Source organism: Mya arenaria, chromosome 7, assembly GCF_026914265.1.
Source record: "Mya arenaria isolate MELC-2E11 chromosome 7, ASM2691426v1".
In the NCBI taxonomy this organism is placed as follows: Eukaryota; Metazoa; Mollusca; class Bivalvia; order Myida; family Myidae; genus Mya; species Mya arenaria.
Genome location: NC_069128.1, coordinates 28,457,813 through 28,478,309, shown reverse-complemented (window position 1 = coordinate 28,478,309; position 20,497 = coordinate 28,457,813). Strand labels below are relative to the sequence as shown.

General features: G+C 34.5%; 1 protein-coding gene across 1 annotated transcript; it reads right to left on the bottom strand.

Moving 5' to 3' along the window:
- Positions 1–7: 7 nt before the first annotated feature.
- LOC128241782 (armadillo repeat-containing protein 8-like) lies at positions 8–20,483 on the bottom strand. Its single transcript, XM_052958864.1, has 19 exons — positions 20,347–20,483; positions 16,095–16,168; positions 15,566–15,637; positions 14,670–14,812; positions 14,071–14,168; positions 13,413–13,505; positions 12,393–12,549; positions 11,942–12,093; positions 11,006–11,209; positions 9,804–9,890; positions 8,425–8,589; positions 7,098–7,184; positions 5,960–6,052; positions 5,452–5,601; positions 4,878–4,973; positions 3,822–3,917; positions 3,381–3,453; positions 2,522–2,615; positions 8–1,813 (listed from the first exon to the last, which is right to left on the bottom strand). The coding sequence occupies exons 1-19, from the start codon at positions 20,362–20,364 to the stop codon at positions 1,783–1,785; spliced, it is 1,983 nt and encodes a 660-aa protein (XP_052814824.1). The 5' UTR covers positions 20,365–20,483; the 3' UTR covers positions 8–1,782.
- Positions 20,484–20,497: the final 14 nt, after the last annotated feature.

The following is a 20,497-nucleotide window of genomic DNA, read 5'->3' as shown; positions in this document are numbered from 1 at the left end:
TTTTCACTTCTGAAATTTATTACAGCAAAACATTTGTTCACATATTTTCATGTTCAACTGGTACATAAATAAGACAATAAACACCATTTATACTAAAGATAAGCTATAAATTTACGTCTTAACAGGTGAAGTGTCCCATAGTTAAGTAGGAAAATCAGGAGCTATTAGGAGAGATATGTAAACAGGCTATCAATTAATGTCTCATAGAAAAGAAGGAAAGTAAAGTTTTTTAGACAAAAAAAGTAGGAAATATATCTTATATATACATTCGCCTTGTTTTTTGTATAGGTAAACTTGACGTTCATATTGAATAACCCGCAAGTAGTTATGATGTAATTGTTTCTTCAATATTGTGCTCCGATTGGATTATCGCGACGTCATTGACCCACTAATATACGACGTTACAAAAAACAGCTATTCCTTTATACAAACGTATGTTGTCGGTTGCACTTCTTTAAGAACAAATACTTAAATTCAGAAGATAATGCTTATTTTCAATCGCAAATATTATGTTTTTGTTAATCTAAATATAAGTATTGGTCGCTAGTGCGCTTCATGGAATTTGCTCGCGTACCCTACTGCGTTCATACAGCATAAACGCAAGAAAAAACTAGATCAATCCCTAAATACAATGTTTAAATCAACTTATATGCATCGCTTTGGACTCATCAGGTTTTCAGAGAGCACAATTGAGTTTTCCATAAAAAAGTATGATTAACAGGAGTTGTTAACAAGAAGTAGGAAAGAAGGAGGCTTATTAAAAAAGGGTAGGATAAGTAAAAATAGCAGGAATAGTTGGAAACAGCAAAAAAACGCTAGGAAAACGTAGGGACGGGTACAAAATGGTATGAAAATGGTAGAAAAAGGCAGGAAAATAAAGAAAATGGTAGTGAATGGTAGAAAAAAAGGTAGAACAAGGTAGGAAAAGTAGGAAACAGGAAGAGTAAGGTAGTAAAAAGATAGGAAAAGGCAGGAAAAAGTAGGAAAAGTAATAGCGCTGGAAACCTGTGAATAAGACAAAGCTTTAATGTTTGAACACATTTTAGTTTTACACTAGAACAAATCTTCCTAAAACTTTTTCCAAATGTAAGCATTTATCCCTAAACAACATACCGAACAACATTCATTCTTACATAAATATATGACATCAAATTTACAATTTGTACATATCTCTTTTATTGTCATATTAATTATACAGACACAGGTATGGTCTTCAAAACAATCCTAACAATACCATTCACATTAATTCATCAACATTTGATACAAAGTCACTGTAAAATATACATGTAGTACTCAATAAAGCATAATTCCAGCACTCCTAAACATTCAATGGTAAACAAAGGTTTTCTTTGAAATTCTACATGAATATTCCTATGACATAACAAAGTTTGAAAGGAATTTAAGAACCCAAAACTCTTGTTCCACAGACTGTTAAACACGAAATATAAGTTTTTACCATCTACGTCAGGGCCTAAATTTTATCCATCACCTTAGGTCCCTAAAAACAGGAGTGTGTGTCATATTATAATTTTGAAGAGTTCTGAGGTTTTAAAAAAGACATTATCTTTATGATAATCACAATGAACTATTTGCTATTAGGTTAGATTAAGTTAATGTATACAAAATTTTGCTAAACAAAAAAAAGATGATTAAGTTTGAAACCCTTGAGATTTAAAATATTTAAAGAAATTGGGTTAAGGTCAAATGTCAATTAATTGGGTCAAGGTCAAAGGTCAAGATATTGGGTCAAGGTCAAAGGTCAAGTCTGTACACCACTCTCTGTCATGTGAACTGTTGCAAGGCTGTCTTCACCCTGAAATGTTTTCAAAAGATAATTATCATACATGTCATTCATTGAATAAATCTGAGAACAATACAAGAGAGCCACGGAGCATCCGCCAAAGCTCATCAGTTTTTTCATTCAAACAAGGGGCACAACTCAAAAATTATTGAAGCTAGAGTTGTAGGGCTTGGCAATAAATGTGTATCATATCTGGCAACAGGTGTACCAATGTTAAAATGTTTACACAACGGCTCTGCTGAAGACAACACCACCAAGCCTATGACATTTTTTTTTCCAAAAACAGACTAGCTAAAATTAAAAAAAATCTAAAGCATGTTCATCGTATAACTATTGTTTTTCATGGAATAATTTCAAGACCATTTTTGTAAAGAAAGAATATTATGAAATGGATTTAGATGGCTTAAAATCACATACTTCAACTAGAAGGAGTATCCCTATCACTTTTATTCCAAAAAAATTAAAAAAATTGTATGAATCAGATAAAAGGTAACAATTTTAATTTTGAAGTTTTGTTGCCAAAAAAAAAAACCAATCTGAAAAGCGGAAATTTAGCATCCCTGGGTTACCTTCCACCTCAATTGTGAACATTTCCACCTTATTGCAAATTTTCACAAATGGGATAATTACAATAAATAGTTTGGTATTAAGTTCTTAAGTAGGTAAGATCAACAAAAAAATAATCATCTCAAAACTAAGAGATTTCAAATTCATACTCACTTTTCAAAGAGGACAGAGTCAGTTGTACTAAGGAGCTTCTGAAGCAGTGCTTTAATACCCATCTCTCCTAACTTAGCCTGCCTGGTGAAGGCTCCTGGGAAAAATAATGAATTAAGTAAGGTAACTGATTTATAAACATTAGTTTGCTATCATTTGAATGGAGGGACTGTATTTTACTGTTATCTTCAACATAAAATAAATCACTGCAAAAATATAATTGATAAGTTTTTGCAGTTGGTGTTTTCTGTTATTTATTTCAATTGATATTGAACATGACCTGACCTATTTTGCAATCTTTTTAGGCAATAACCCCACCCCCCAGTGGGGGATAAAAATCGCCCATTGTCTCCTAGCAGGGGATGAAAATCCCCTGGAATTTATCCATTGTCTTACAACATATATACTCGATACAGTGCTCTGGTTTTCTGAGAAAAATGCCCTGGGAGACCTTCCAAAAAGAAGTATGAGGTACTGCCACGTTTCTATAGACACATAAAACCCTGGGCTAACATTGAAATTCCATGGTTTGTTGAACAAAACCCTGCGAGGAAGTCTCCCTGGGTCCATATTACAGAAGCATCTTAAGATTTTTTATCATATTTTAACTTAACTGTAAAATTTGGAATTGTTATATTTCTTCAAAAAACTAATTTTTTAAAAAGGAGTTTTCATTTTAAACTTAAGTATCGATATTTTAATTGCAGAATCTACACTTAGCATAACCCTTTCTACCTGTAAAGAAATTGTTAAACTCATGGAAAAGGTTCAATATTAACTTAACATGCTTCTGTAATATGGCCCCAGATATATAACATGTATGTATGATGATGTCGAAAGAGCCATAACGGATGTACTATACCTTCCTCCTCATTCCAGACCAGGTTCGTTATACACGTGGTGGCTGCTATCTGGAGGTTCACATTCAGGTGTAACTAAAATTATAGGACATAATGGCATGTTCTATCATCCATATGCTGAAATGCAATTGTATTAGCACAAATCTCAATAATTACAGTCGCAAGGTACCTGTTGGCTCGATTTCCTTGTTGGCTCGAACTTTATGTAAAAGGTCAAAAATATTTTTTTTAATATATGTAAACATTCCCGCTTGGCTCTATATTTACAAGGCTCGATGTCTTTTGGCCAGTCCCTGGAATATCGAGCCAACAGGTTTTGAATGTACTTAATTTTTTTGCAATTATTTACCTACATTGTATCATGATTGATGAACAATTTATCTTTCATTTGGCTTATTATTGCCTGAATGAATTCATGTAAAAACAGTACAAGGGGTATTTACCATATAGTTCATGAGCTTTTTAAGTACATCCTCATTGCCCATGATGAAGTCCTTCGCTTTGTCGCCATCCGCAACATTGGACAGTATACACAAGGTCTGGAACAGTAACAAACTAGCATTATTACTGCGTTCAAACTTTAAAGTATTTTTAAGTATTTTTTAACCACCCATCTACTCAGTACTTAATTCTGTAACATAAACAGCTGCTCAAAATAAAACAAAAAAACACACAGTAACAGCCATATCAAAATCTTGGTAAATTGTACAAAAACAAGAGCTGTCATAGGACAGCATGCTCAACTATACGCCATTTGTTAATAAAATAATTAATTAAATTAATACAATAATGTTGTAATAAGTGCCTGTCAAAAGCAATAAAAGAGTCATATTGAAAGTAAACAAGAAACTTGCAATGCGACAAAACCAGGTTTTCAATGATTAACAAAAGAACTCCAGTTTCAACTGTTTTCTTTCTATTTTTAGGAACAGTGACTTGTCCTCCCTCCAGCCCGCCTGAACAAGGACGCATGTCATTCTAATAACTAGGTTTCACTTCATAAAAAACCTTGTTAAAAATATAAAGAGTGCCTGTCCAAAGTAATAAAATAAGTCAATTGAGGATTATAATTTGTTTTTAGGGTTTATATAGAGGTATGTAACCTAATTGTAAATTTAGTGAAGAAGTCAAATGAATGAAGGGTATGGAAGTTATTAATTAAAATCCTGACTTACCCTTAAACTTTAACAGGACCCAATGTGCCCTTTAACTTTAACATAAGTTCCAGGGGCCATAATTTGTATTTAGGATAATATGGAGTGAGCTAACCTCATTGTGTTTTGATCCTGTCAGAACAATTGTGTCCAGAATTAAGTGAATTGAATGAAAGGTATTGGAGTTATAAGTGAAAATCCCGAGTTGCCCTTAAACCTTAACCGGACGCCAATGCCAACACTGGGGCGAGTAGTAAAGCCTCTTTTTCCATAGAATAGTCAAGCTAAAAGAAATTTAAAAACACACTGTACCTCCTTGACAATGAACTATATTTCTATGTGTACCTGTTCTTTGACCTGTGGTGGGTGTTCTCCCTCCAGTATGAAGATAACAGCCTGCATTATCTGGTTCCCATATACCAACATTATACTGTCTATGTGCTGAAATGCAAGAAATTGTGCAATGTAATAATCATCTGTGTGTAATAAATAGGCACAGTGTTAAAATGCAATAAATTGTGCAAAGTAATAGCCACAGTGTTAAAATGCAAGAAATTGTGCAATGTAATAGCCACAGTGTTAAAATGCAAGAAATTGTGCAATGTAATAGCCACAGTGTTAAAATGCAAGAAATTGTGCAATGTAATAAACATTTGTCTGTAATAAAAAGGCACAGTGCTGAAATGCAAGAAAATGTACAATGTAATAACATATTACCAACTAACAGTCCAGTTTTTTTCCTGGTTGGAAGGACGAACTGCTGTCCATTTTAAGAGGTACATGTAATACATGAAAAATAGGGAGGAGGTGGACACCTGTACACCTAGCCTACCATACCTTTACATTTTTGTATTTTCTTCATTGAAATCATACTTTTCACCTAAGAGAATGTACATTAAAACTGTTTCCTAAAGCTTACCAGTTTGTTAGATAAAAGATTTCGCAATAGTCCAAGCGTCTTCATGACAATGTTTGGATCCGGGTCAGACAGAAGCCTGAAAAGCTGTTCTGTTCCAATGGCCTCCACAACACAAGATTTCACTTTCTGTTCCACTTGGAATGTTAGGTTCTGAAATTGGAAATATTAAGCTCATACACATAAGACTATTTTTAAATATCTTAAATTGAGTATATATCATTTATAATTAAAATAAGTGATTTTCCATATGGGGTCACCACGCATCAATTTCTAACACTACTATTAATGGAATCATTAAACAACTATCTTATTTGCAGGGGAAATATCTTAAACTGGACACCTTGAGTCCCCATATGCCATTAGGTGTGGGTGCAATACCTTAAACTCTAGACCTACCATGAGACTCCAGATGCCATTTAGTGTGGGGGGAATACCTTAAACTTGGTACCTACCATCAGTCTTCAGATGTTGTTAAGTGTGGGGGGAATACATGAAAGTCTACACTTACCATGAGTCCCCAGATGCCATTAAGCCTCAGTCCCGGGTCCTGTCTGCCTGCTAGACCAACCAGAATGTTGATGGCTCCACAGTCCAAGATACACTGAAATATAGGAGAAATACATGCATTTATGCCCTCATCAGAGAAGATGTTTATTAAGAATTTATGGACTAATGCACAGGCTGAACACTGCATGTCATTACTGTAGATCTTCGCTCACAAATCATGGCCAGTATATCATATCCAGAAATGTGTTTTTTTTTAGTATTAGATATGCTGTAAAATGCTTATAGAGTCATTCAAGAAGGAGAACTGAATTTAAAAAAAATAGTATTTTCCAAAGGGTGAATACCCCAGAGATAATGGCAGGACGGGCTTGCACAACTACATGTACATGGAAATTCAGGCCAAACTCAAGCCTATTGGTTGATGGGGGTGCTGAGCACGATAATTTAGTAACTGTTTTTGCACCCTATCATTTATTTTTTCCTGAATAAGTTCTTTTCAGCTGATTTTTTTTTATCTGTTTTCAAATATTGAATCTTCAGCTCCAGATGTTTTAAAAGTAAGAACTTAGACAATTATGACCAACAAGAGTGCTGCGAAGGGAATGCCAACACTTATCTGTACGTTTGATTCAATAAGGGGCATAAATCTACACTAATTAAAGGAAGAGTAGTGGGCCTTAATTCCAACACATTTGCCCAAAGTTTTTGCATGACTTTTTAAAGTAACAAGGGGCATAACTTGACAATTATTAAAGCCAAATTCTGTGTTCACATTATATAATATAAAAGCATAATATTATGTCTCATTCTCCATCTTTTAATTTAAAAAAAAAATCTTGTATATTCCACCTATTAACCCATTGTCATTATTATTTTGTTTTAAACATGTTTTAATGTTCATATTGTTTATTACATTGTTTTGTTAGATGCTCAAAATGAGCCTTGACTATTAAAACAGACAACATGCTTACCCCATTCAATCAAATATGTTGAACAATTTTGAAGTTAAGGCAAAAGTTAGAATTTTTGCACAATAATGCTGACACACCAAGGCTATAACAATAACTTGATTTTTAAAAACAACAACATAACAACAAATGAGCTAAAAATATATGTTTTTGCATTGTATGTTTTCGTACCTCTTTACTGGGAGAAAACTCCAGAAGAAGGTTACAAAGAGTTGATGAAGCAATGGGCAGTAACTCTTCTGGACCTTCCTGGATTATCTGTGAACATATAACATAACACATAATTTTGATATTTCCATATACAGTCGAACCTTGTTGGCTTGAACTTGTTTGACTCGAATTACTCATTGGCTTTGATCTTGATGTTAAGGACCCATTTCTTTATACTGAAGGTGAGAATTCCCGCTTGGCTCGAATTTTCGAGGCTAAAGGTATTTTCGCCGATACCTGGGAGTTCAGCCAACAGGGTTTGACTGTACATGTTTCGGTGAGATATTGAGTCTTATCCATAAAATATTGATCATGTATATCACATGTTTGCAGAATGGAAACAAAAATCTGACCCTTGGGGAAACACAATAGTTTGTTATAACAAAGAATGTAGTCTTAGGTCACAATAAGTAGTGTTGAATAATTTGACAAACTGCATAATCAATAATCAAATCAAAAAGGACACTATGATAATCAATCATCAAATTGAAAATAATTGAAAGTACATTTCCATACAAATATCAAAAATCATGGTATGAAGTATCAGTCATGTCAAATATATATATTCAAAATGGCCAAAAATATTGATCATTAAATGACCCAAAAATGAACTTTTCCTGGAACATTATCCTAGCACAAATTTCTTTGCACTTTTTAAGTACTTTAGATATACAATTATATGACTCTACAGATGATTTTTCAGAAAAATTATTTGTGATGATGATCATAATTGATTATCACCAATATTTTGGGCCCATAGACAATTATATTTAATCATCATGATATGAAGATATGTAAATCGAGGCAGTGAAAGTCAGTGCATTCATGAGAGTTATGCACAGGCCATGGGTTTCTATTGCAGGCCTTTTTCTGCCCATTTCGGGAAAACCCTAGACATTTTGGGAATATTTGCGTTGCGAAATATGCCTTCTTGAGAAAATAATCGCCGCGTAACATAAAAAATAAGGCAAATGTCAGTTAAATGTACAAGCTTTTCAGTCTCTTGCAAATAAGGAAATAATTAAAATAAAAGTTTCCTTTCCCTTTCAAAAGACTTAAAACGGCTGAAATATCAATCCTTTGGGTGTAAATATCTATTGCAATAAATCATGACTGTCACAGTTAATATTGCATACTGATCTCTGATATTTTTTGGGAAAAATATCATATATTTTGCTAGGGAAATGGGTCCGACTAGTGGGTACTATAGAAAAAGGTCTGTTTTGTGATTCAGTGACACTGGTTTTACTTCTACAATGACATTTATTCTATTTTCATCACACCGTACCTTCATAAGAGGTTTCCACACGCCATGGTCCTGTATTGTGGTTCTAAGAAGCTGTACCGACCGTGACAGACTGTGAAGACATCGAATAGCGGCCGCAGCAACCTTCATATTCCCGCTGTTCAATCCTACCCCCACGTATTCCATTAGATTTTCTGTTTCTATCACCTGAAAATGGTTAACATTAAAAGTTCACATGCTTACAGCTGCACTCTCACAAATGGACCGTTATGACAACTTTTTAAATTTTTGTTTTAAAATGAGCAATATTTTGCGTAAATGTCTGAGAACCAGTGATATTAAACTGCTGAGAGGAACAGATCACAACTTTTCATATTAACAATAGAAAATTGATGTTTTATGCCGAAAAACTCATTTTTCTTAAAGCATTTGTAATGCTTTTAAGCACAAAACTTTAATTTTCAAATGTAAATATCAAAATCTGCAATCTGATATTTTGTCATCAGTCTTATATCACTTGTTTCAAGATATTTATGCAAAAATTGGTTCAATCCAAGAAAAAAAAGAAAAGTTGTCAAAAAGGTCAATCTGTGAGAGTGCAGCTTTAAAAAACAAGAGCACCGCGAAACGGAGCATTATATGCCCGAAGAAGATTCGGCTTGAGGTCTTTAATAAACATTTAGGTTATGCTAGTATACTGCTTACTAGGTGTGAAGTGTTTACAACAAAGGCTTAAACTTCCAATATTGAAACTTTAATGATACTTAAGTTAGCAGTGCTAATAAAAACCTTTGTTCAACAGTATTTTTTTACAACATAGAATAATTGGAAATTGCGTGCGACACATCCTTTTAATGTAATGATGCTTTGTATAAAGTTATTTGAAAATGACTTTATAAGTGACCAATTTGTGGCCCTGACACGGATTTGCTAACGCACCCCCATGGTGATTCTAGTCTTTGAGGTATGGACCTGGAAATTGCGCGCGACACATCCTTTTAATGTAGTGATGATTTGTATAAAGTTATTTGAAAATCGCTTTATTAGTTACCAAGTTATGGCCCGGATACGGAATTGCTAACGGACGGACAGACAGACAGACAGACGGACAGACGATGGAGGCCATAACATAATACGACCCTTCGGGCGTATAAAAATGGAATCATTTTCATTTATTATGATATCACATGAAGACATTGGAAAGCAGCCACATTAAACTTTATATTGCAGCTGTTTAATCAAACACATTCAGACATGTTTAACCTGCCATGGCAAACACTTTTACTGTTATTAAGCAACATGGAAACAAAACTCTATGAGAGCACCGATTTTCACTGCAGTGAAAATAACAGCTGTAAAAATAACATATTTCACTGACAAGCATGAAAGAAATATTCGTTTTCTTCCTCAAAATCACCCACCTGTTTCCTGATGCTCTCTTCATTGGCAGCCAAAGCAGCGAAGGCCTTAAATGCTGCCTGCTTCATCTCGCTACTCCAATTAATGTCCTGGAAAAAAAGGTGAAGTTCTGAACATAAAGAAGCGAAGGCTTTAAATGCAACCTGCTTCATCTTCCTACTCCAGTTTATATCCTGGAAAGAAAGGTGAATTTTTGAGCATAAAGAAGTGAAGGTTGTAAATGCAACCTGCTGCATCTCCCTATTCCAGTTCATATCCTGGAAAAAAGTGAAGCTTTGAACATTAAAAAATGAAGGCCGTAAATGCAGCCTGCTGAATACTCCAGATAATATCCTTGAAAGAGGCGAAGCTGCAGTGGACACATTTTTTCTTCAACTTTAAATCCATTCCCTTTTCTGTAATATAAACACAATACGGCTTGTGACAATGTGTTCATTTTACTGAGGAAATAAAATATACCATATGCCAGTCAAAAACTGAAGTAAAGAAAACAACTTACAAACAGGCAAAAAAAATAAAAAAAATTGCGAGGCATTATTCAAAAGTATGATGTTGCAACTTGACAATTAAATAAAAAATATTAATTATACACCCATCATAAATCCAAACACAATAAATGTCACAAAAAAAAGTAGTCCGTATTCCACTCTTCTGACTTCACGTCATAACAAGTATAATTGCACGTTTTTAAAAAATAACATCATAAAATAAAATAGTGCGTCATTAAAATGACATATATATTATGAAAACATTTGTCTTTTAAGTGGTTTAATTATTCAGTAAAGTATATAATTAAAGGGTTATGAATACAGCGTTTAGATCTAGAATGTTTTGATCCCAGATCAAACCGCAGTACTAACAACCCTTTTTCAAATGAATAGAAAATGCATGTTAACATGTGTATTAAATCATCACTGTTATATAATGTAAAGCATATGTAAAGAGAAATTAAAAGTAAACATATAAAATGTGTTGCTTTTGCCATCGCTCTTCATTATTCTAGTAAAGGTCACCAAATTGGTCTTCTACTGACCATGAAAATTGTGCATACCAAGTTTGAAGACTCTAAGATAGGTTTTTAAATAGCTATTAATCGGAAATAAAAGTATGATGCCGGCGATGATGTTTCTGCCACTGGACAATGTAATCCAATGTCATTACCATGCTATATAGGTGAAACAAAATAATAAAATTTGAAACCTACACTCCTCTTGCCAGCCCTATTTATCTGCTGTACATCCGTGTATTTGAGATAGTCTGCAAGTGTCTTGATGATGTGGTCAGATACAGCAGCGGTTCTCTGCAGATCAGCATCTGTCTCGAGGAGATAGCCGAGAGTCTCAGCACCATCTACGTTCTCTTCCAGTGTACGATCTTTGCTACACATTCGCACAAGACATGGTAGAGTCTGAAATGGATAATAAACAATAACCAGTCCCCAGTTTCTTGAAAACTCATAAGTCCCTTACAACAGGATTAGTTTAAACATTATACATTTTACAACGATTGTGAAGAAAGTTGTAATAACTTATACTTATTCCTCTAATAGGCACAATGTTGCACGAGAGTGTGGTCTTGTGTTGTTGGGGAAACTGGAGTACCTGGAAAAACCCATTTGTCCTGCTTGGTGACCACTAACCAAACTCACATGTGCCCAGGCTGGGAATCAAGCCCGGGTCGCTTTGGTGAGAAGCAAGTGCGCTAACCACTGCGCTTACTGGATAACCAGAACAGGATTTATCGTCTGTATACTATTTACTCCTTTAACCGGTTTTTAGACTTTAAACATGAATTATCCTTATTATAATCAAAATAAACTATTTTTAAATTCAAGTTTAAATATGTATTTTGGCTAATTGAAAAAAAGCTACTTCAGCCTATTAAGCTTAAGAAGTTTCGAGAAATTTGGGCCAGAAGGATGAAGATATAACGATTCCAGTATAACAGCTGATTCAAGATGATCTCAAGCTAATCAACAGCTGATCATTGAAGATCTTCCAAAAACAGTAGATCCTTAAGAAAATCTGAATAACAGCTGCAGGACTAGAATGTTTCAGTAATAGCTGATCCATAGGGTTTCTCTGATAACGGCATTCAGGAGGATCGCTTATTCTCAAAATAACAATTTTATATATCTCACCTTCATGGCTATCCTGGGGTCTTGGGGACTCAGTGCCCCACCCCCACACATATAAGCCAGGACTTTAGCGGCACTTATCTGCATCTCAGATGTCTTGTCTCGGTGTAGAAGTGTGACTAAGATATCTGGTAGTGGAATATCATTGTGCATTGCTGAAGTTGGAATTGAAAATGAGTACAAAGATAATCCATGGAAGCAAGGGATAAATTTTAAAGGAAGAACGGTATCATGTTTTCAGAATTTTTTTAATAATAATCATCATTTTGGCTTTTGCTAGAAGCTTACAATACTGGTACTCATAACAAAAGATTAAATTAGGCTACATAAAATAATAACATTAATATCTTTGTACTTTTATATAGGGTAGAGCAACCAATAAAAATTCTGCACAAAAGGAAAATGTTATTAAAAACATTATTAAGTAGAGGAAAGCATTTCCACAATAATTTACCTGTATAAGAAACCACACAATTTTCCTCGCTGTCCTTTACAATAACAGCTAAACATTTGAGGACTGGCATCTGGACTTTGTAAACATTTCCCGCCAGCAGATCAACCAGTACAGGGATAATTCCACTCTGACATAGCCGTGCCTGGTGGTCTTCACACTGCAATATATACAAAAGCCTTACAATTGAGTAGTTACCATAGCAATTATTACAACATACAGATATATTTTAGTGGCAATTTTCCAGTTGCTCTATTGTATTAAGGAACCATTTGCTTATATTAATTTACAAAATGTAATCCAATTATTGGTCAATTGGTTGTTTGATTGACAACTGGCTACTGTTCAACAACAAGGTTATGAAATTAGACAATTGTTTGGACTCATTTCATTTTGGAGGTAACACCAACACTTATGAAAGACATGTACCAAGATTCATTTGAATATCTTAAACTGTTTTTGAGTTATTGCCAAGCACAACAACGCCACTGCCACTGCTGACGAAAATGACAACAAGTCTATGACCATCCCTCAACATTCTTTTTTTAGGTCAAGATAATAACAGATAAGAACACTGGATGATGTTTGACATAAGCCTAGAACCAACTGAAAGGTTGCCCAATGGCCAAGCATATTTAAATACGGTTGTGGTTAAGGTTTTGAACCTACTTTACAAACATTTGCTAGAATGTTGGCAACACATTCCTGGATACACAAGGACTGGGGCAGAATATTGACCATATTGGGTAGGCCAGTTACTATAACACATGTCTGACTGTAATCTCACCTTGCAAGCATTTGCTAGAATGTTGGCAACACACTCCTGTGTACACAAGGACTGGGGCAGAATATTGACCATATTGGGTAGGCCAGTTACTATAACACATGTCTGACTGTAATCTCACCTTGCAAGCATTTGCTAGAATGTTGGCAACACACTCCTGTGTACACAAGGACTGGGGCAGAATATTGACCATATTGGGTTGGCCAGTTACTATAACACATGTCTGACTGTAATCTCACCTTGCAAGCATTTGCTAGAATGTTGGCAACACACTCCTGTGTACACAAGGACTGGGGCAGAATATTGACCATGTGTGCCAAAATGTTTGGGTCCTGAAATAGATCACATAGTAAAACATCAGGAATATACAAATTAGAGAAAAAGATATTGTAACATATTCAAACAATATAAAGTCATTAAACATTGAAATATAGGTACATTCAAAAAAATATTTGGTACTAAAATGTAAAAGAAATAAATAAGAGCATATCTGTTTCAAACTTCAAAAGAAAAGTACCTGATAAATGACACAGTTCCTGATAAATAACACAATTCCTGATGAATGGCACAGTGTCTTATATATGACACAGTACCTGATAGATGACACAGTGCCTGATAAATGACACAGTACCTGATATATGACACAGTACCTTATAAACATCACAGTGTCTGACATATGACACAGTACCTGATATATGACACAGTACCTGATATATGACACAGTACCTGATATATAACACTGTAACTGATAAATGTCACAGGACTTGATATATAACACTGTAACTGATAAATGTCACAGTACCTGATTAAAGACACAGTTCCTCATAAATGACACAGTACCAAAGGGATGACACAGTACCTGATAGATGACACAGTATCTGATAGATGACACAGTACCTGATAGATGAGATTCACACAGTTATTGTTGCTCATGTAGATGGTCCTCAGACATCTCAGACATGCCTCAATAAAAGGCAGGTCTGTACTGAATAGGCCTGGAATGAAAGGTATGATTGTAGTATATGTATGATGAAATCTTAAATCATCTATAGGAGCACTTATGGATTGATTAGAATTGTTGGGCATGAAAATCCATGAAACATGCTGAAGACAAGGGGATTCATGAATCACGCTGAAGACAAGGGGATTCATGAATCAAGTTGAAGACAAGGGGATTCATGAATCACGCTGAAGACAAGGGGATTCACGAATCACGCTGAAGACAAGGGGATTCATGAATCACGCTGAAGACAAGGGGATTAATGAATCACGCTGAAGACAAGGGGATTCATGAATCACGCTGAAGACAGGGGATTGTAAATATTCAATGTTAGGATTAAATGAACTGTGTGTTTCCATCAATTTTTTGAGGTTTTACAATTTGCAACATCAGTACTTAAGATCTGTTTGTGAAAAATGCCACTAGTTTAAAGTCTCACATAAAATTAACTACACAGTATTTCACTTCAGTAAAACAAAAAAATACTACATCAAACCTTTCAGCAATACTGAGACACACCCCTCCTCTACCAGCGTGTTGATATTTTCTGGTGTGCCCTTGGCAATGGATCCCATGACAACGGCAGCATCTGTCCTGATTTGCTGTGGTGCATCTTTATCAACCAACCATTGTAGAAGCCTAAAATATAGTTTCATCATAAATTTGGACTATTTAGGGTAATAATTGATGATATTTTCTGGCCTGCCCTAGGCCAAGACTACGGCAGTATCGGTTTTGAACTGTTGTGGTACTCCAACATCTACTTACCATTTTAAAAGCCTAAAATGTATGGAGTTTGACCATACTCATCATCTATTTTGAGTAATTATATATTTTCTGGCAAATTAAGACATGCTGATAGCAGCATTAGTCCAGACCCCAATTTCTCGAAACTTCTTAAGCAAAACAGGCTTAAAGTAGCTTATTGTAATTGGCCAAAATACATATTTAAATTGAATTTTGTTAAATGAAAAATACTTATGTGATTATCAAAAAGATAATTCCTATCTAAAGTATAAAACACTCATCAAGAAGTAAATATTGTGCATATTATTGAAAAAAAAATAGTGAGCTTAGCTTAATCCTGTTTTAAGAGAATTAAGAAGTTTCGAGAAATTGGGGCCTGGTCTGTTGTGTTGCATCACCATTGTCGAAGGCTGGTTAACAACTAAGGAATTTCATAATGATTTCACAAAATCTGGTATTAAAAATGATCTTTTAAGTTTGTATTATTTAGTAGGCCATAGTTGTGATAGTTCAATATTCTGGCTGAATTCAAATATGTATAATTATAAACTCAATGCAAAATTCCCTTGCTCTTAATCAAGGCCTTAATCTTAAGTTCTATAATGTTTTTGTACATCCAGTATTATTTAAGGTTAAGAAACATACCTTGGTATTACACCATGGTTGATTGCATTGAGTTTCTGTTTGTTGTTTCCAATCACGGAGTTCTTGATCCAGCTGTAATTAAAATATAAAATAAAAATTAAAAACAAGAATAATTTTTTTTTTTTGTTAATATGCAAAAAGAATAAGTTTGTTAAAAAGGTTTAAAAAATGTTGGAGTATGTGCAGGCTAGCATGTCCCTAAGGATAATAATAAAAACAGGCAGGGCAAAAAGCATGGGCTTAGAACCTTACATTTTAAGCCCTAAATAATGTAATGATTCAGGCTTGTTACATAAACTCAAAATACTTATTTTTGCCCCATGGACCGTGATTATTACTTAATATATGCATCCTTGGGATGGAGTGTTTTTAAGTAATATGTGCACAAATTAATGTTTGGGACTCTCATAATTTTGCACCAGACCAAAAATTGTGAAATATGAGAGTATATACAAGGGATGCACTCAAGCAGATTTCAAAATGAATTGGTGATGGCAACACTACTAGGATGAGAGCCATCCACACTTACACTAGAGCATCCTGCCATTTCTCTGGCTCATCAGTATGGAGAACATCAAACCAACCGCCTTGTCCATCCACTTCCTGTAATATGGGAATACCTCTATGAGAGTAAACAGTATATACAGTCCTACAAATTCCACTGACACTTTATGTTAGCCAAGGAGAGAGACAGATGAAGAAAAACTGAGTATATATAAGCTTGACTCAATTTGGTACGCATAAAAAAAAATGTGGCGGATCCGTGGTCTAGTGGTAACAACACACTTGACTGTCAATCAAGGGTTGTCAGGTTTGATTCCCTGCCGCACCGGTAAACAAATACTAATCGTCTTCCGGGAGGGACAATAAATGGGGGGGGCATGTGACAATGCTATAGACTGGTACACGTTAAAGAACCAGGGTAGCTCTAACCAGGGTTACATTCTGTCTGTGCACTATGCTCCAAAAACATAAAATGACTTATTGGAGCATTCACTGAATGGGCAAGGCCGAATGGGAGTATAAATAAGCTTACACACCACCGTAAACATAAAACAGAACATTTCTACATGTAAGCTAAGAGAGCAACCAAATAATTCCACTCCTTTATATTTTCAGCGAGGACAAGTTGGCAAAATTTTGGGTTTAAGCCAGGTTTTTTAAAAGGACAGCATGCTGTAAAAAAGGAAAGTTTGCTAAGGGCACTTTGTGTCTGGCATTGAAGAATTTGAACTTCACAAAAAAGTAGGAATTATTTGCTTAATTGAAGTAATAATAGGTTTCAACTGCCAAATATGTCAAGTGTGTATGAATTTATATTAATATTTTAAGTTTTGGGTAACTTTTTGATTATCTGATTCTCAAGCATTAAATTCTATGAAGTCAGGAGGGTGCACATGCTCTTCTCATCAATTTTTTATACTGGCTCATGTTAAATTGAAAATTGAATCAATCAACCAACTTTCAGACATCTGCACTACTCAGGCCAAAAAAAAAAATAGGTTCGTTTCCGGTCTCCTTCCCAAAAAAAGAGGGTAGGTAGGTAGGCATTTTTTTATTATTTTTTTTTATTTTTTTTTTGGGGGGGGGGGAAGTGATCTAGAATAGAAGGCGGCTGACTTTTATTCAAAAACAACCATATTAACTGCGTATGAGACAATTTTAAAAGGTACTAAAGCATAAAATGTAAATACAAGTCCATTCATTTATTAAGAACTGTATAATGTGTATTAATTATAATGTATAGATATACATTTTCTAGAATATAAATGCATGTATTGTTGAACATGTTTGTCTGTATGACAGATGTCGAAAAAGAGTGCCTCAGATTTGTCAATTTTTCATATTTACCAATTTCACATTTGTGCTATAATGCTATTCTTATATTTGATAGAATATTAAAATTCCAAACATTGTCAGAAGCTGTTTTTGTCACTTCAATGATCTCCGAAGTACACCTGACCCGTGTTCACAAAGCGTTTCCATTCTCAACTGAATTAAGAGTATGAAACTTAATTTCTTATTTAAATCTCAAAAATATGTTTAGTACTAAATTTAAGACACTAACTATTTGAAAGTGATAATTAGGTACTGGTTATCTGACTTATTTGGAGTTTAAACCTGAGGTTTGGTAACACTGATATCAAAATTTCATACTCAAACTCAATTGAGATCCATAAATGTTTTGTGAACACATGCCAGTTCTAATTACACATCCACAAGCTGGCTATTTCACTTTATGCTGAGAAAAATCAACATTTTTCTCAAAAAATGTTCATGGAATGGTATGACCTGCTGTGATATGACAGAATATAGTAACACTATATCACTTCAAGTTCTCACAGAAGACTACAAAGTGAAAATGGTGTTTTTATATTTATAATTCAAAACATGAAATTCATAACAAATCAATGGAATTTAATATATTTAACAACATTTTGCAAATTTAAGTAAAAAAGAGACCAGAGACATATGTTGAACAAATAGTTGACGAACTCGACATGGGTGCCGCCATTTTAATAGACTGCTCAGGGTTAGACACTAACATTTTTCACAAGGTAGTCCCTCGGACTACTGGATCTAAAATCCAGGTAGTCCAGCAAAAATTCTGATAGTCCAAAAAAAATGCAAGCCTGCAACGGATTCCTTCAGTGTTTTGTTAGACTTTTCCTTAAAAGCATTGTCAGAATAACACTTTGATTGATCATGTTTCTTATCTGTCTCAATCTTAAAATTTCCACATTCTTCAAAACAATGTTTGGCCTTCAATTTTAAAAACTTAAAAAGTCTAAAAACCATGCTAAATTACCCCAGAATAAAACTCTAAAAACCATGCTAAAATACCCCATAATCTGTCACTTTCAGGAAAATGGTGCAATAAATCAATTGACACCTCGACTGAGATCGTTGCTAAGTTACGGCACAAATGACAGACATCCTACTGGTCAGCACTATTTGATAATTGATATTGGCATCCTACTATTCAGTAGTCTTTGTTAATCTATTAAAACGACATACAATAATGCTTTAAAAATATAATGAAATTAATTCCCAAAATGTTATTAATTAATTGGGAGTTAGATAAGAATTGTTATTGGCCCTAACTTCAATGTATAAAATGTTACAACATTTTGGCGCGAAAATTAACGCACACAATTTCTGCCGCACACAATTTCTGCCGTCGTCTGCACTTACACTGAATTAGACATTTTTGAGCAGTATGATTATTTTTTAAGCTGCTCTTCTAATTTAAGCCAGTTAAAATATTTCACAAGCCACACATAATGTTCCTTCTGTCTGCTTTATCAAAACACCGACATTTGACAATACTCTAAACGATAAATAAATAACCATAACGTATTTTCAGAAAATCTAAAAGTAATAACAACCATCAAGTTTTTGCTAACATCGTATCTATCATTGTTTCTGACTGAAAATGCAAGGGATCTAGAAATTCTACCTTATTTTAAACCCAAATCTACCTCGCTGACACTGGCAGACTTTCAAGTGTCTGACGATTAAAACACACCATACAGTGCAAAATGGTTTTTCCCTCTCTAAATAAATAAATTCTACAGACTGGTTTAAATATTGATCGAAAGGCTATATGAATTGTGCGCGAAACTCGCTTAACGGTCCAGGTTGTCCGGAACTGCTCGGCCATCTTCGGCAAACTTTAGAATGAGTATTTACCGGTGATACTCGGCTTTTTTAAAATTTTAACAACACGTTTTACGCAAGTTTAAACGTAATAAATATTTTATGCTCAATTACCCGATGTCATATTTACTTTTTCTAGTAGTCCGACGGACTATTGACTTAAAATTTCTTGTAGTCCGAGCACAAAACTGGTAGTCTCGGACTACCGGACTACCGTTAGTGTCGAACCCTGACTGCTTATCAAATTACCGAATTCGAAATGAGACCAAAGATAAGAAAATTAACGGAAAGAAAGTACCGAAAAGTACTAAATATGCGCGCAGTTAACTTTTACACCAATAAAAAGTATAGGGTCGGCGCCGAAATAAGAGGGTCGGTCGGGCGACCAGAAACAGACCTATTTTTTTTTTTGGCCTCACTAGTCAAACAAACTTTAATGAAGAGCTTCGAAGAGCAAATGTCAATGCCTGTCTGTTGTCATACATGCCATATTTCCGAGAGGCTTCTCAGGGGATTTTGGTCTGAATTCCAGGGGATTTTGATATTACACCAGGGGATTTTTACACAGCGAAATTTTGCAAAATATCTACATATATTTATGATATAAGAATATGTACAGAAACACTCTAATTATATATATTTTTGGACTAAGTAATTATGGTCCTTCATGGAATTTACACTCATAACATTATTGATGCTTTCCACTGTCAAACTTGAGCTTAAGTTTAAAAAACAACAACAATTTTTTTTTTTTTTTTTTTAAATTCCAGGGGATATGGATTCCCCGGCGGGGGACCAGGGGAAAGGTCGGAATTCCGGGGAATTTTACCCCCGCCGGGGGATATGGCATGTATGATGTTGTATATATTAATTGATCATTAGTAACCGGGTCAAAGTGAAACCCCAAAGAGACGCAATACTAGATACAGTTATCCCAAGTATTTGTCAAGCTGATGAACATGTCAATAAGAAATCTTATGATCGATCATAATCAGATTCAAAGTTTTGGAGAAATGTTTACATCCTTCCAAACAAAGAACAAACTGCTGTCAGTGACCACTGCTCAGCGCTATATATGATCAAAATGTCCAGAAGGAATTTTGGTATTATAGAATATCTACCATAGACGTGAACAGCATCGCAGTCTGATGAATGACAAAACAAGATATTAAACTTTATAATAAAAAGTTTATTTTCTGCTCAGTGTAAACAGACGCTTTAATTATAGGTTACAGTCCACTTATTAAACCATTAAGCGTTTGAACGATTTCA